General features: G+C 51.4%; 7 protein-coding genes across 7 annotated transcripts; 3 read left to right on the top strand and 4 right to left on the bottom strand.

Annotated features, from left to right (window-relative positions):
• Positions 1-9: 9 nt before the first annotated feature.
• On the bottom strand, positions 10-2,180 carry SNOG_08284 (hypothetical protein; the record flags this gene model as incomplete). Its single annotated transcript, XM_001798549.1, has 2 exons — positions 10-1,425; positions 1,479-2,180. 2 exons carry the CDS (start codon positions 2,178-2,180, stop codon positions 10-12), a joined length of 2,118 nt encoding a protein of 705 aa, XP_001798601.1.
• Positions 2,181-3,869: 1,689 nt separating this feature from the next.
• SNOG_08283 (hypothetical protein) lies at positions 3,870-4,189 on the bottom strand (the record flags this gene model as incomplete). The annotated part of the gene is made up of 2 exons (XM_001798548.1): positions 3,870-4,062; positions 4,167-4,189. The coding sequence occupies 2 exons, from the start codon at positions 4,187-4,189 to the stop codon at positions 3,870-3,872; spliced, it is 216 nt and encodes a 71-aa protein (XP_001798600.1).
• A 9-nt stretch (positions 4,190-4,198) lies between these two features.
• SNOG_08282 (hypothetical protein) lies at positions 4,199-5,465 on the top strand. Its single transcript, XM_001798547.1, has 4 exons — positions 4,199-4,607; positions 4,828-4,902; positions 4,950-5,106; positions 5,162-5,465. Exons 1-4 carry the CDS (start codon positions 4,257-4,259, stop codon positions 5,173-5,175), a joined length of 597 nt encoding a protein of 198 aa, XP_001798599.1. The 5' UTR covers positions 4,199-4,256; the 3' UTR covers positions 5,176-5,465.
• A 1,250-nt stretch (positions 5,466-6,715) lies between these two features.
• SNOG_08281 (hypothetical protein) lies at positions 6,716-8,668 on the top strand (the record flags this gene model as incomplete). The annotated part of the gene is made up of 5 exons (XM_001798546.1): positions 6,716-7,618; positions 7,669-7,760; positions 7,806-8,216; positions 8,240-8,435; positions 8,486-8,668. 5 exons carry the CDS (start codon positions 6,716-6,718, stop codon positions 8,666-8,668), a joined length of 1,785 nt encoding a protein of 594 aa, XP_001798598.1.
• Positions 8,669-9,726: 1,058 nt separating this feature from the next.
• SNOG_08280 (hypothetical protein) lies at positions 9,727-10,602 on the top strand (the record flags this gene model as incomplete). Its single annotated transcript, XM_001798545.1, has 2 exons — positions 9,727-10,009; positions 10,061-10,602. The coding sequence occupies 2 exons, from the start codon at positions 9,727-9,729 to the stop codon at positions 10,570-10,572; spliced, it is 795 nt and encodes a 264-aa protein (XP_001798597.1). The 3' UTR covers positions 10,573-10,602.
• Positions 10,603-10,694: 92 nt separating this feature from the next.
• Positions 10,695-11,171, bottom strand: SNOG_08279 (hypothetical protein; the record flags this gene model as incomplete). Its single annotated transcript, XM_001798544.1, has 2 exons — positions 10,695-11,057; positions 11,157-11,171. 2 exons carry the CDS (start codon positions 11,169-11,171, stop codon positions 10,695-10,697), a joined length of 378 nt encoding a protein of 125 aa, XP_001798596.1.
• A 417-nt stretch (positions 11,172-11,588) lies between these two features.
• SNOG_08278 (hypothetical protein) lies at positions 11,589-12,248 on the bottom strand (the record flags this gene model as incomplete). Its single annotated transcript, XM_001798543.1, has 1 exon — positions 11,589-12,248. The coding sequence occupies one exon, from the start codon at positions 12,246-12,248 to the stop codon at positions 11,589-11,591; it is 660 nt and encodes a 219-aa protein (XP_001798595.1).
• Positions 12,249-12,358: the final 110 nt, after the last annotated feature.

Raw genomic sequence — 12,358 nt, 5'->3', positions numbered from 1 at the left:
TAACGCCAATTACGATATTAGATGAAACGGAATCTCTTGACCCGAGATAAGGAAATCCGACAACGGGCTCGGAACTTCTCCATCCAGTTCCTCGGCCGACTCTTCATGCGTCCTTCTTCGTTTCCGTAAGCTAGTGGATTCTGATCCTGACACTGACCACCGGGAAGGCTGTGAATGAGATGTACCCAACATCTCGGCTAGTAGATCCGTGTCTGGCCCTTGAAGATTCCCCGAGTTTGAGCCGTCTATTGATGTTGTGAGGCCTGGCCCAGGAGGCATCGTCAGCCAATTGTCCCAAGACATGGACGTACTTGGCGACGGCGTCGGGAGGAAGGCGGACAATTGCCCCTGTACCGGCGGCATAGAGCAGTTCGAAAAAGCGTTGAGATCGGCTTGATAAGGTGGCATGGTTGACATTAAATGTAGTGGGAGCATCTCCGCCACCGGCACTACCGGGGCTGTCGCTTCCAATGGATTTTGTTGAGTCTTGTCGTGCAGTTTCATGAGATTCAGAAGCTGCTCGAAGATCCTGGACACCTTGCGATGGTAATTGTTTGACTGCAAATGTCCTGTACGGAGATTGTAGCAATCGGACACCTTTTGTAAAAGAGCTCGATGGTCAAGTTCAGCGGGAGCTGGAGGAGCTCCCGGTTCTTTCATAGCGTGAAGACAATCTTCCAGCAACACGAAGAATGCCGGGACTGAGAATGAATCGAAGAGACTTCCAAATGGGATTGTGTCGTTGTTGACGACGGTAGTGTCATTCGTCTTGACAGGAGGGGCGCCTGGGGCCATCAGGCTCTGGAAGGCTTGGACTGACTCAGGATCGGTTTCGCCGTGAGCAATCAAGAGTAACAAGCAGCTCGCTTTTGCATCACGCCGAACTTGTGCCGCATAGTCTAGCCCTAGACCGTGTTGCAGAGCAATTATGCGGGTCGCCAAGAATTCAAGGATGATCAAGGTACGGTGTGCGGAGTAGGGCGGTTCCTGGTCGAATAGGCCGACCGCATTTGCATAATCGCTTAACTTTTGTTCCACGAACTTCACTTGGTTTTGTGACTTGTTGCTCGGGCCTGATTTCCGTCGACGCGTGGCGTGCGTTAATTTGTAAACATCATCTTGAATCATTGAAAGTCGGATGCGGTCAGAGTACGGAGCTTGACGCTCTACAGCCGCTCTCAGTTGAGAAGCAAGCTTGCAGTCGTGGGTCGGTAACCAAGAAACAGTTCCGCTTGTAATACACAAGCTCTTGTCTTGAACGTACAGAGACCGAAGAACTTTCGCGCGCTCAAGCTTCTCTTCCGCAGAAGCTTCAGCAAGTGAAAGTCGAACGTGATGAATACCCATGGTTCTCGCGAGCATGCAGGCATGAGTGAAGATCACATCTGCCCATCCAGGTGGATCAAACTGCTTCATAGCAACGCTCTATCACGAGAGTCAGCATATTTCCGGGGCAGTGCAAACGAGTATTGACTGACCAACAGTATTAGAGCCTGCACGTTGATCAACCTCGGAGTGCTCAGTAAAGATGAGTTTACTAGCGCGGCACGATTAGGGAGGAAGGAGCGCGCAAAATCACCAAACAGAGCAGTCTTCGCTTGAGCCGAGAGCTCCATTCCCAGCACAAGAAGAGCGATGGCTCTGAAACATATTGCCCATGCATCATCACCAGGCTCTGGTCGTTGTGAATAAATGCGTTCGAGATTGGCAAGAAGGCTTGCTTCTGAGAAGATGTCCGTCCTAACGTCAAGATGCTGCAGGAAGTGGCCAACGGCTATGACAGCTTGCTGCTTTGGAATGAGTTGACCAAGGAGTGGATCGCTGTGGAAAGGGAAAGGCTCCAGGGCGCCGGCAGCTTCGCATAGATTGTGTAGTAAGCTATGCATGTGATTATCGCAGTCGGACTCCTTGTATACACCGAGCAATTGCGTGCGATATTTGCCACACAGCGCGAATAAAGATGATGGTCCATGGTAGCGATCGGCCATATCGACCTTATTTCGGAAAATGTGCAAGTCGCAAGCGTCGTCAAAATCTGACTGGTCATCGTCTTCACCAGTTTCGTCATTAAGCTCATCGTCCGGTCTAGCTCGCGGATCTAACGGGCTCGCAGAGCAATTGTTATGGCTGTCTGTGCAGCGACCTGAGGCGGCAGCAATGCGGGTGATGTTGCTTTCCATGGTGGCCAATCGACCTTGCAGTAGTTCGAAGCTGTCGCATCTGTCTATTCGTCAGAGTTATCCCGGCTGGAGAAGGTTGAGATTTGACCCACAGTAGTTTGATGTGATTCACCCGTTTTGTAGGATTCTGGTAGACACATTGGACGTCCCCATCACGTTCACAGTTGCTACATGAGGGCCGCTCTCGCCCACAACGAATCTTGCGTTCCCGGCAGCGAGTACACGCTAAGTCAGGTGTAGCATACTCGGAACGAGCCTGTTACATAGTTAGCAGTGCCACGATGCTTTGATTTTTGAACGTCTACCTGTTTGTCGTCGGCTGTCATCTTCGGCCCAGGTCAGTGAGGGGTCGATGTTCGAATTCGACCTGTAATTGTCCAATGCGATATATATGAGTATGAGAGAAGACAGCGAACGAGTTCAATGGACTGTATCGAGTAGTATCCTCTTTGGCTATATGCACCATATGTGATTCGGTCCGCACTCGCAGCAGCTGAATCCCAAATATGGATTGGTTTTGCGGGGATTGCATCGTGTCTGAATACTACGTCAGGGCTTACAGCACCAGGCTAGTGCTGACGTTGAGGATGCATTCGTGGCTTGCAGTTCTGACGGTTGCCTTGTGGGGAACATGAAACCCGAATTTGAAGCCATTTTCTTACGCCGTAAGACCCGAAAAAACAGTATCGAATTCCAAAAGAATGTACGCGCAGATCTAGCGAAGTATGACGGGCTTCCCAGGTCCCGCTCAGCTGAAAGCTGACTGCGCATGTAGTATCTGAATTGCTGATGGTATGAACGCAAGGCTGACACAGCATCTAGGCAAATCGGTTCGTGGAACTTGGGGCGGGAGAGATCTGCACAGCTCATGCCGCCTGCGTTTTCTTGTCACAGGTATGCAAGTCGGTGATTCCCAGTAGGACCGCTGAACCCTAGAGGCAACGACTGTCTAGAGTCCCCGTGCATCTAGGGAAAGTTAGCAATCGGCTTGAAGTGAGGAAACCATGAGGGCCTCATGCATATCTACCAGGATACAGATGCCAATGAGACAGAGTCTTGTGTTCACGGGTTGCCCTAACGGGATGTGAGGGTGCATGGCTAACTTTGATAGCGATAATCAGAGGGCCCACGGTTCATTGAGGATTCTCCTCGCACGAGCTAGGGTGCCGGATGGACCGTTGCGCTTGCGCGAAGCCGCAGCCGCATGCACCATACACATCCGCATGCACCATACGCATCCGCATGCACATAGAGGGGATATCGGGCCGTGCCACGGTGCCACACGTTTGCTCCAAGGAAGCAAGGGCAAGGGTGCAATTTGCGATGGGCAACACCTAGATTCTACCTAGGTACCAGTACAAGTAATTATCAGCGATGTGTGCTGCACAATAATGCACGTCATTGGGCGAGCGGGTATTTCTAACACGAGCTATGGAACATGTACAGGGTGTCGCGCAAGAGCGGCGCATTTTGACCACTCAGCTTAACGATTCAGTGATAGTTTTGTGAGTTGTACCGGACTATAGTTGAATAGGCTTATGCAATTCCTCGGGGCCATAATGAGTGGCCTGACAATCGAGGCAGCTAGTTGATCGCGGTGCCTAGGGTGGGTTAACGGGCAAATGACAAGCTTCCTTGGACAACGCGATCGAGGGAGCTTGTCTTTGTCTCGTGCATCGGCGACGGGGTTTATGGGCCTAGCTTTGAGCTTGTCGCGGGCTCGTGGATCTCATCAATTCGATACGCCCGCCGGACACGTTGACCTGCACGTTGACGACCGTGGCGAGACTCAGTCTCGCCTGAAGTCGTGGATCGGGCTAGCTGGACTTGGCCGAGCTTCCGAGACCTACAGGGCTCCTTCCCCACGCAGCCTCGCTTAACCCTGCGCCCTGTCATCGCGCGGCGCCCCCCGGGGTGATACTTCCTTCACCCCTCCCCATGGCACGCGCCTCGGATTCCGCACGCCCGTCTGCCGTGCCTACTTACAAGGTGCGTTTCAGCCTGAGCATGCTGTCTTCACAGTTTAGTTGATCGAATCAACCACGACTCATTCAAACAAGCAAGTGAAGCGCAAACATGGCCTCATTCCTAATCACCGGTGCTTCTCGCGGTATTGGCCTTGAGCTGGTCAAGCAGTTGCTGGAGCTTCCCGTCTCGCAGGTTGGCACAGTTGTGGCCCTCACACGCAGCAGCGAATGTCCCTCCTTAGCGAAGCTGCTCGGCGCCTACCCAGATCGCACTAGCCATGTTGTTGCTTCTGTGGGCGACACGGAAAGCATCCAGAAGGCCGTCGTGGAGGTCACCGGAAAGCTTGGCGGCCGTGGTCTGGACGTTCTTGTGAACAACGCCGGCGTCCAAGCGTTCGCTCCCGGCGGTACTAGGACGGTCCCTCCCGAACAGCTCAGAGATATCTTCGATACCAATGTGGTAAGTCACAATCGAGGCCGTAGTATTCTTGAAGGCGCACACTTAACACTTCGCAGTATGTAAACTCCTTTGAGCATTTCCCACATTGTCCACTCGCTATGTCTAGTCATGCAGAGCTGCAGTGCTGCCTCTGGTTCTTACATAACGCCAAAACGCCACATGGCGCTCCTTCACACACGATGGTCGAGCATATACACTGACATTCTACCTTCCCTTTTAGTGTCGGAGTGCACCGAGTCACTTCCGCTTTCCTACCCTTGTTGGAGGCTGGCAAGTCGAAGAAAGTGATCAATGTGTATGTTACCCCAAAAACGTAGACAGCCGCATCTAATCGTAGGGCAGCTCGTCCTCGATGGGCTCCCTTACATGGGCGCCAAAGTACAAGATGGCCCCCACGCAGGCCTACAAAGTTTCAAAGGCCGCACTCCACATGCTCAATGCACAGTACGCCCTAGACCACGCAGACGCGGGGTTCACGTTCCTCTGCGTATCCCCTGGCGTAAGTATTTGCCCTCAGCAGATTTCACCAAAACAGAGAGGCTGACGCTGTACAGTGGCTGAAGACTGAATTGGGAGGCGAGCACGCCGAATTTCCTGTCGAGGTTGGTGTTGCTGAGCTGAAGAGGATCATTCTCGAATCAACGCCAGCTCAAAACGGGAAATTGGTCAACATCCATGTTCCTGGCCAAGAGGACAGTTGGGGCCATTACGACGGTGGAGAGATCCCTTGGTAGAGTGGAACTGGCTCTTACTCCCTCCACGAGACTGCGATAAGTGCTCAGCCTCCGGCCGGGTTGCATGTGGATACTCTTCGATAGCGCACTATGAATGATACGGAGTTTTGCTCCGCAATCGACTTCCTCAATTAACTTCTTCTTTCCACGTTACCCACTTCGATATCACTCCAAAAGTTGGAGCCGAATGCTTGATACCTGTATCTAGTAAGCACGGGTTGATTTTCTTCCGGTTTCAATTGGTCATATGATAGTTCTGGTTTGCCTCATAGTAGCGAAGTGCGCCTTGACGCAAAGCATATGGGGCGCTTGCGAATACGGTCAGCGCTGGCAATGCAGCGTGTACGACACCTACGTACGCCACTACCCGTAATGAGTTGAAGTGCTGCGGACACCTACGGAGTGCAGATCGCAAGAATGAATTTTGAGCACGTTCAGTGTTGTGGCCTGCCTAAATCTCCCTTTCAGGCTTAGCCTCGGTTTATAATAGTGAAGTGGAGTGCGACTAGTCGCTGCAGATCAGTGGGAACAGCCCTCGAAAGTTTCGTATCCTTTCGTACGACCTCTAACGTACGTGCGACCTAAATGATTACTACATGTAAGCCGCATGCTTCGATCCCTAAGCCCAGCTATGCACAGATTCTCTGAGCCGAGAATCGTCGCGTATGCTAGCCACAGTGCATTGCTGCCTGCGCTGCATGCCACCTCGCGTAGAGGTTGTTCGGCGACCGACGAATCTCCCTCTGCTAATGGCAAGCATGCATCTAGGAAGCAGCGGCTATCATATTGCTGGAGCCGTCACAAGGACACGGGCATGACTGTCAATGCAAGATGGACGCGACAGGTGCCGCAATAACACCGGTGGTAACCCATGCGCGCTATGTATGAACTCGAAGCACGATTGGGGAACGATTGTCTGCGGCATGGCATGCGACGCTGCTTAGACCCGACGGCTTTCTGCGAGGTGAAAATGGGTTGAAAAGGTTTCTAGGCTATCCAACCCTAACTGTCGTTATGCACCTTTTGGTACCCAAATTTTTTTGAAGGGCGACACGAAAAATGGCGCGACCTGAGGCGAGCCTCGAGGTTGGGTGCGGTGGCCGGCGCCCGAACTGGAGTCAACAACGGAGCAGCTGAGTTCATCCGAAAATCGAACATCGCTGCAACGCTGCAACGCCTCGTGGGCGCCACGTGCGAGAACACCCCGACGGAACTGTTCCTGCAGTAACAACATCCAGTTTGCCTATCATTTCCTTTCATATAAATTCCGCCGTCCTGGTTGTTCATGGAAGGCACACTCGTTGACGTAGTGCAACGTACTGCATTTGTTTTTTTGCTTTCTAAAGTTTGTTTGGCGTTCGAACATTCGAAACCATGTTGTACAATATGAAACGTACCTCCCTTCTTGCTCTTCTGTTTCGCATTGATCCCGCGATCGCTGTTCCCCACCCTACCCAACCAGCTCCGAATGGCCAACCTGACTATGTGATTATTGGAGGTGGCCCGGCAGGATTCGTTCTTGCGGAACAGCTCTCCAAGAATCCCAAAGTCAATGTTGTCCTTCTCGAAGCTGGTCCCGACACTGCTGGAGTTGAAAACATAGACGACCCAGGTCTCGCACCACTTCTTTTGCAAACCCCATACACTTGGAACTACACATGCCAGCCAGATCCGAATCTGAATGGCGTTGCGCCCTACCTCCATCAGGGCCGCGGCTTTGGAGGTGGCTCTGCGGTCAATTATCTTGGTCACTGCCGTGGTTCACCTTCAGTTTTTGATGAATGGGCCAAAATCAGTAAAGACGATGGTCTGAAGTGGAAGAACTTTGAGAATGACTACAAGTCTGTAGCCTATTACAAGGAGACACCTCTGGACTATGACCCGCACGTCAACAAGAGCGCCTACGGCAACGGACCAATTGAATTCACGTCTCCATCAGAGAACCTCGGATTCGTCCTGAGCCTCATCGAATCATGGAAAAATGTTCTCAAACTTCCCCAGGTTGATCTTAACGATGGAACTGGTGTTGGAATTTCCACTGGTTTGACCGGCATTCGCGCGTCAAACCACACTCGAGTCTTTGCCTCGCAAGCATATGGGTGGCCAATGAATGGACGACCCAATGCAAGACAACTACACGATGCTGAAGTGACCAAGATTGGATTTGAGGGGAAGCGCGCAGTATCGGTCACATACGTCAACCCTATCACTAATGCCACTACTACCCTCCGACCCAAAGAAATTATCGTAGCCGCCGGCGCCCTTGGCAGCCCAAAGGTATAACTCTTCCTAATTGACAGATGAGTGGTATTCTAACAAGCCTTCAGCTATTGATGCTTTCCGGCGTCGGACCAGCTGAACAGCTCAAGTCTCACGGCATTCCTGTCGTTGCGGATATTCCCCAGATCGGCAAGAACCTGTAAGTACAAATCAACCATCGAATTAAATCATCTAACACCCTCAGCTTTGATCACCACTTCGCATGGATGGAGTTCGAGGTTCCTCCCAGCGTTGAAACACTCTGGCAATACACACTGAACGCAACCTTCAAAGACAAGGCCGCTGCGGACTTCAATACAGAGGGCAAAGGCCCGCTTGGCGTACCCAACGGCGCTGCTTTCGCAGTATCCCGAATTCCTAATGAGGCATTTAGTGGTGTGAACTCTACCTTCCATACCTCCCTCCCCGCCGACCGCGGACATTTGCTCTTCCAGTACTCGAGCTCTACGCTGCGCAGCAACGGTCCGAACGTGAGCACCATATCGCCTTTCGTGGCTGTTATCCAGCCCGAGGCTGCAGGATACATGGAGCTTGCGTCGAGCAATTATCGCGACCAGCCGCTTATTCACCCCAACTACTACGGCTCAGAGAGTAAGTCAACTTCGTTCGCTAAGACAGTTTTGCGATGGCTACTAACGTCCTTGCAGGCGACAAAGCAGCAATCCTCTACGGCTACAAGCAACTCCGCAAAGTCGTCACTGACCCCGCGCTTTCTCCCGTCTTGCTCAAGGAAGTCTATCCTGGCGCTAATGTCACGTCTGATGAGGACCTTTGGAAAGCTATTCAGAACGCTTCGCTGACTTTCCACCACCCTGTACGTATACAAAGCTTCCCTTTTCGCCACTCTTTTGCTCACACGCATAGCTTGGTACCGTCGCCTTGGGTACTGTCGTTGAGGGCAAGACGTGGCGCATCAAAGGCCTACAGGGTATTCGCGTTATTGATAGCTCCACGTTTCCCAGTATGCCGACGTGCCACACTATGCATACGGTGTATGCCTACGCATATCATGCTGCGCAGTTGATCAAGAAACAGGACAAGTTCTGAGAAGAGAGTGAGGTGTTGGAGTTAGATCTATTGATTTAAGTTCGTCCACTATGCTGCGTGAAAAAATGTACCATCATTGCGCACGTGTTGATTATACATTTAACCCGTCGATGTTGTACCTATCATATTCCATACGATGATTCATAAACCACATTTTTGGTGGTTGAAGTATGTGTGGCAAGTGTCAACAGAAGAACTTCGTGAACATGTCTCAAACATTCGGAGCTCAATGTTTTGAGCGAAATGTCCGACGGCGAAAATATGACAGGCATTATCCCAACATCTTCAATTCTACTTTGGAGACAGTGAATCGATCGTGTTACTCTCGTTCGAGCTGGCCGCTCTTACGGCCGTACACATCCGCAGGGAGACTAGACTACATATCGCAGGCTTTTACTGTGTTTGTTTCTGCACCTGAAGCTAGCGTTGGCGGCAATCACGTTACACATCTCGCATCTAGCTCTCTTACTACGAAAAAGCATGTCCTCGACTGCGTTGTCATTTGGACTTTGCTCTTTGCGAACATCGATAACACATCTACCAATCGAGGGAGGCATTTGTGTCACAACACCAACGTAAAATGGGCTGATTTGTCCGGAAGTCCCCAAGCGCGTCACTGTCTTTCCAGGGTCCGCATGAATCTTCGCTGCAGATCCATTGACCGATCATGCTGTTTTACTAAACGGCCGAAATGCCGTCGTGCTCAAACGGCCCTATCAGATTGACTTCTATCGGCACCCGAGCCGCCGTCTGGGCCAGCAGCCCTGGAGGCCATTGGGTCAGACGTTGAACCCGAGAAGCAGTGACTTGGAAGCGATGCGCAGTCAGCTCTCATCACTTGCAGGACGGGATAGAAATCGAGGTCAGCACTCAAATCCTGCGATCGGAATAGGCGGCACCCCCAATGTTTGTTTAGCGGCATGCGCTGCAGTGTTGGCTACCTTCAGATCCCAACTACGAATATCAACCCCGCATACTTAATCAACCCTGCAGTTGACTCTCCACTTCCTTATCAACCCTGCATTGCCTTCATCTTGGCTTTGCGTTAAGCATTCACCATGGCCTCTAAAGTTGTTCTTATCACTGGTGCCAATACCGGCATCGGATTCCAGATTGTGCGCGCCCTCTGCAGTTCCAGTCACGCGTACGACATCGTTGTTGGCGGACGCTCTGAAGACAAGGTGCAGGCCGCCATTGAAGCCGCTCGGACCGAGTACCCCGAAACGAAGAGCAAGCTTTCCCCCGTACAGATTGACATCGAATCCGATGAGTCTATCAATAGAGCGTTCAATACGGTCGAGTCTCAGTTTGGCAAGATCGATGTTCTGGTGAATAATGCCGGTATGCGGAGCCCCATGATGATAGGAGCTATTACTGACGCCGGAAAAATAGGCGCACAATTCGATCAACTCGCTAAGGAGGGCAAATTATCAGAACGTGAAGCCTGGAACCAGTCCTGGAATGTAAACACGTCCGGTACTCAGGTCATGACAACGACTTTCATACCTCTTCTGCTCCAGTCCTCTGACCCACGACTGCTCTTCATCACATCTGGCACGTCGACGCTAGCTGGCAGTGAAAACCAGGCACTGGCGGTCAACAAGTACCCACCAAAGGGCTGGCCCAAGTCAGGGTTCGGCGTCCCTGCGTACCGAAGCGCTAAGACCGGCATGAATATGCTAATGCGAGAGTGGCACAAGCTGCTTCATGAGGACGACGTCAAAGTTTTCGCAATCTCTCCGGGATTTCTAGCGACTGGCCTGGGCGGCAACACTGAGATGCTAAAGAAGATGGGTGGTGGAGATCCTGAAATTGCAGGCCCTTTCATCAAAAGTGTCATCGAAGGTGAGAGGGATGCTGATGCTGGAAAAGTCATCACTAAGGATGGTATCCAGCCCTGGTAGATATAACAATTTATACATCTGATAGCTATGTATGCTACTTCCTTGTTCACTGGATTTTACACCTCAACCTCACAGCGACCAGTCCCAGAGATCAATCTGCACCTCGACAAACTCAACAAACATCATACTACAGTACTCGCGACTTCCACATCACCCAAGTCAGCCATTCCCCATAGCTTTTCAGGCACTTTAGTTGGTGTATTGACCAGCGGCTGTATCCTTTTCGCAGCCTCCAAGAACCTCTTGCGAACATCGCTCCACTCCCATTTCGTTCCTTCTCCCCCAACCAGCTTGAAGCCACGCTTCCTAAATTGCCCGTCAACTAGCACATGCTCAATGTCGCCTGGATTGGCATGCAGTATAACGGCAGCGACAGGATCGCTCCAGCCCAGCATATTAGGTGGGTCGCTATTGAACACCAAAATGTCTGCTTTGGCGCCGACTTGAAGTACGCCAATGTCTGGACGACGTAATGCAAGTCCGCCCTGTCTCGTAGCCAGTAGAAACGCTTGCTCAACCTTCATCGGAGTTTGATTGGGTATCAAGCCTGTGTGGAGCGTCTTGTGGTAACTGTTGTTACGTACCGTCTGCAGCCACATTCTGGCCTGCGAAAGCATGTCACCAGAGAATGTGAAGGCTGTGTCGACTCCCAACGATGCTTGTGACGAAATGAGATGGCCTGTTGTTTGTCCGTGGCCGTAGTGACATTCGGATTCAGGCGTTATGGAGACGAAGAGATTATGTGTGCGGAGTGCGGTGATGTCGTCTGTGGTCAAGAAGGGGGCGTGAGAAAACTATCATGGGGATACCGGTAGTATGTAGACCCTAGTAGAGGTTGTGACTCTTGTTGGCGAGGTGTTGCCTTCTCAGTGGCGAGGGTGTTAGACTGGGTTTGAAGGTCAGAAGTAAAACTTACGAGGCCATGGACCGCTCATGTGATGCATTGTTATGACGGAAAGGTTCATCTGGCTTATTGAAAGGTCAAAATATTTCACAAGAGAAGCGAAGTTGTATACTCACTCTGTCGCAGCCTTCAGGTTATTGAGATGCTTCTCGGTATCGTTCAAGAACTCTCCAGCCAGACCGTCCAAGGACAACCCGATCTGCATTCGCGAAGGTGCAGATTCTGCCGCGATTTCGCCCATAACATTCCACTGTTCCGCCTCTGGAAATTGCTTGTTGTTTGCAGTAACATCATAGCACCACCAAACACGCGCGCCGCTATCGAGTGCAGCCTGGTAGCCAGGTTTGACCACTTCACGGCCCCAGTTGTTATGCGCATGGTCTACGTAAGACGTTACGCCAGCGTGGAGACCTTCGAGGTATCCTTCCAGACAACTGATGTATACATCTGCAGGCGTGAATGGCGCCGTAGCGGTGGGCGACATCTGACTCAGCCAGTCGAAATATTGCGCAAGGATGATATTTGGCGCAATCGTACGGAATACCGATTGCCACATGTGTACATGTGTGTTGACGAATCCGGGTGCGACAATTTTCCCTTCCACATCGATTACTTCCGCGTTTTGTGGAATAGACAATTCATTGCCATCTTCGATAATGGCGGCGATGCGATCATTGTTAATGAGTATGGAAGCTCGAGGAAGCACCTTCACAGACTTCGTCGCATCATCAAAGGTGATCACCGTTCCGTTGGTAAGAACTTTGGAGGCCATGAGGATGGCTGTCAAGGTAGACAAACGGAGCTCGAGAAGGAGTGGGTCGATCGCGACTGCAAATGTCTCAAATTTCCAATTATCTACTTGCAATTGATTTTGAATTCAGT

This window comes from Parastagonospora nodorum (assembly GCF_000146915.1).
Source record: "Parastagonospora nodorum SN15 chromosome Unknown scaffold_12, whole genome shotgun sequence".
In the NCBI taxonomy this organism is placed as follows: Eukaryota; Fungi; Ascomycota; class Dothideomycetes; order Pleosporales; family Phaeosphaeriaceae; genus Parastagonospora; species Parastagonospora nodorum.
This window is presented reverse-complemented; position numbering and strand designations above follow the sequence as displayed.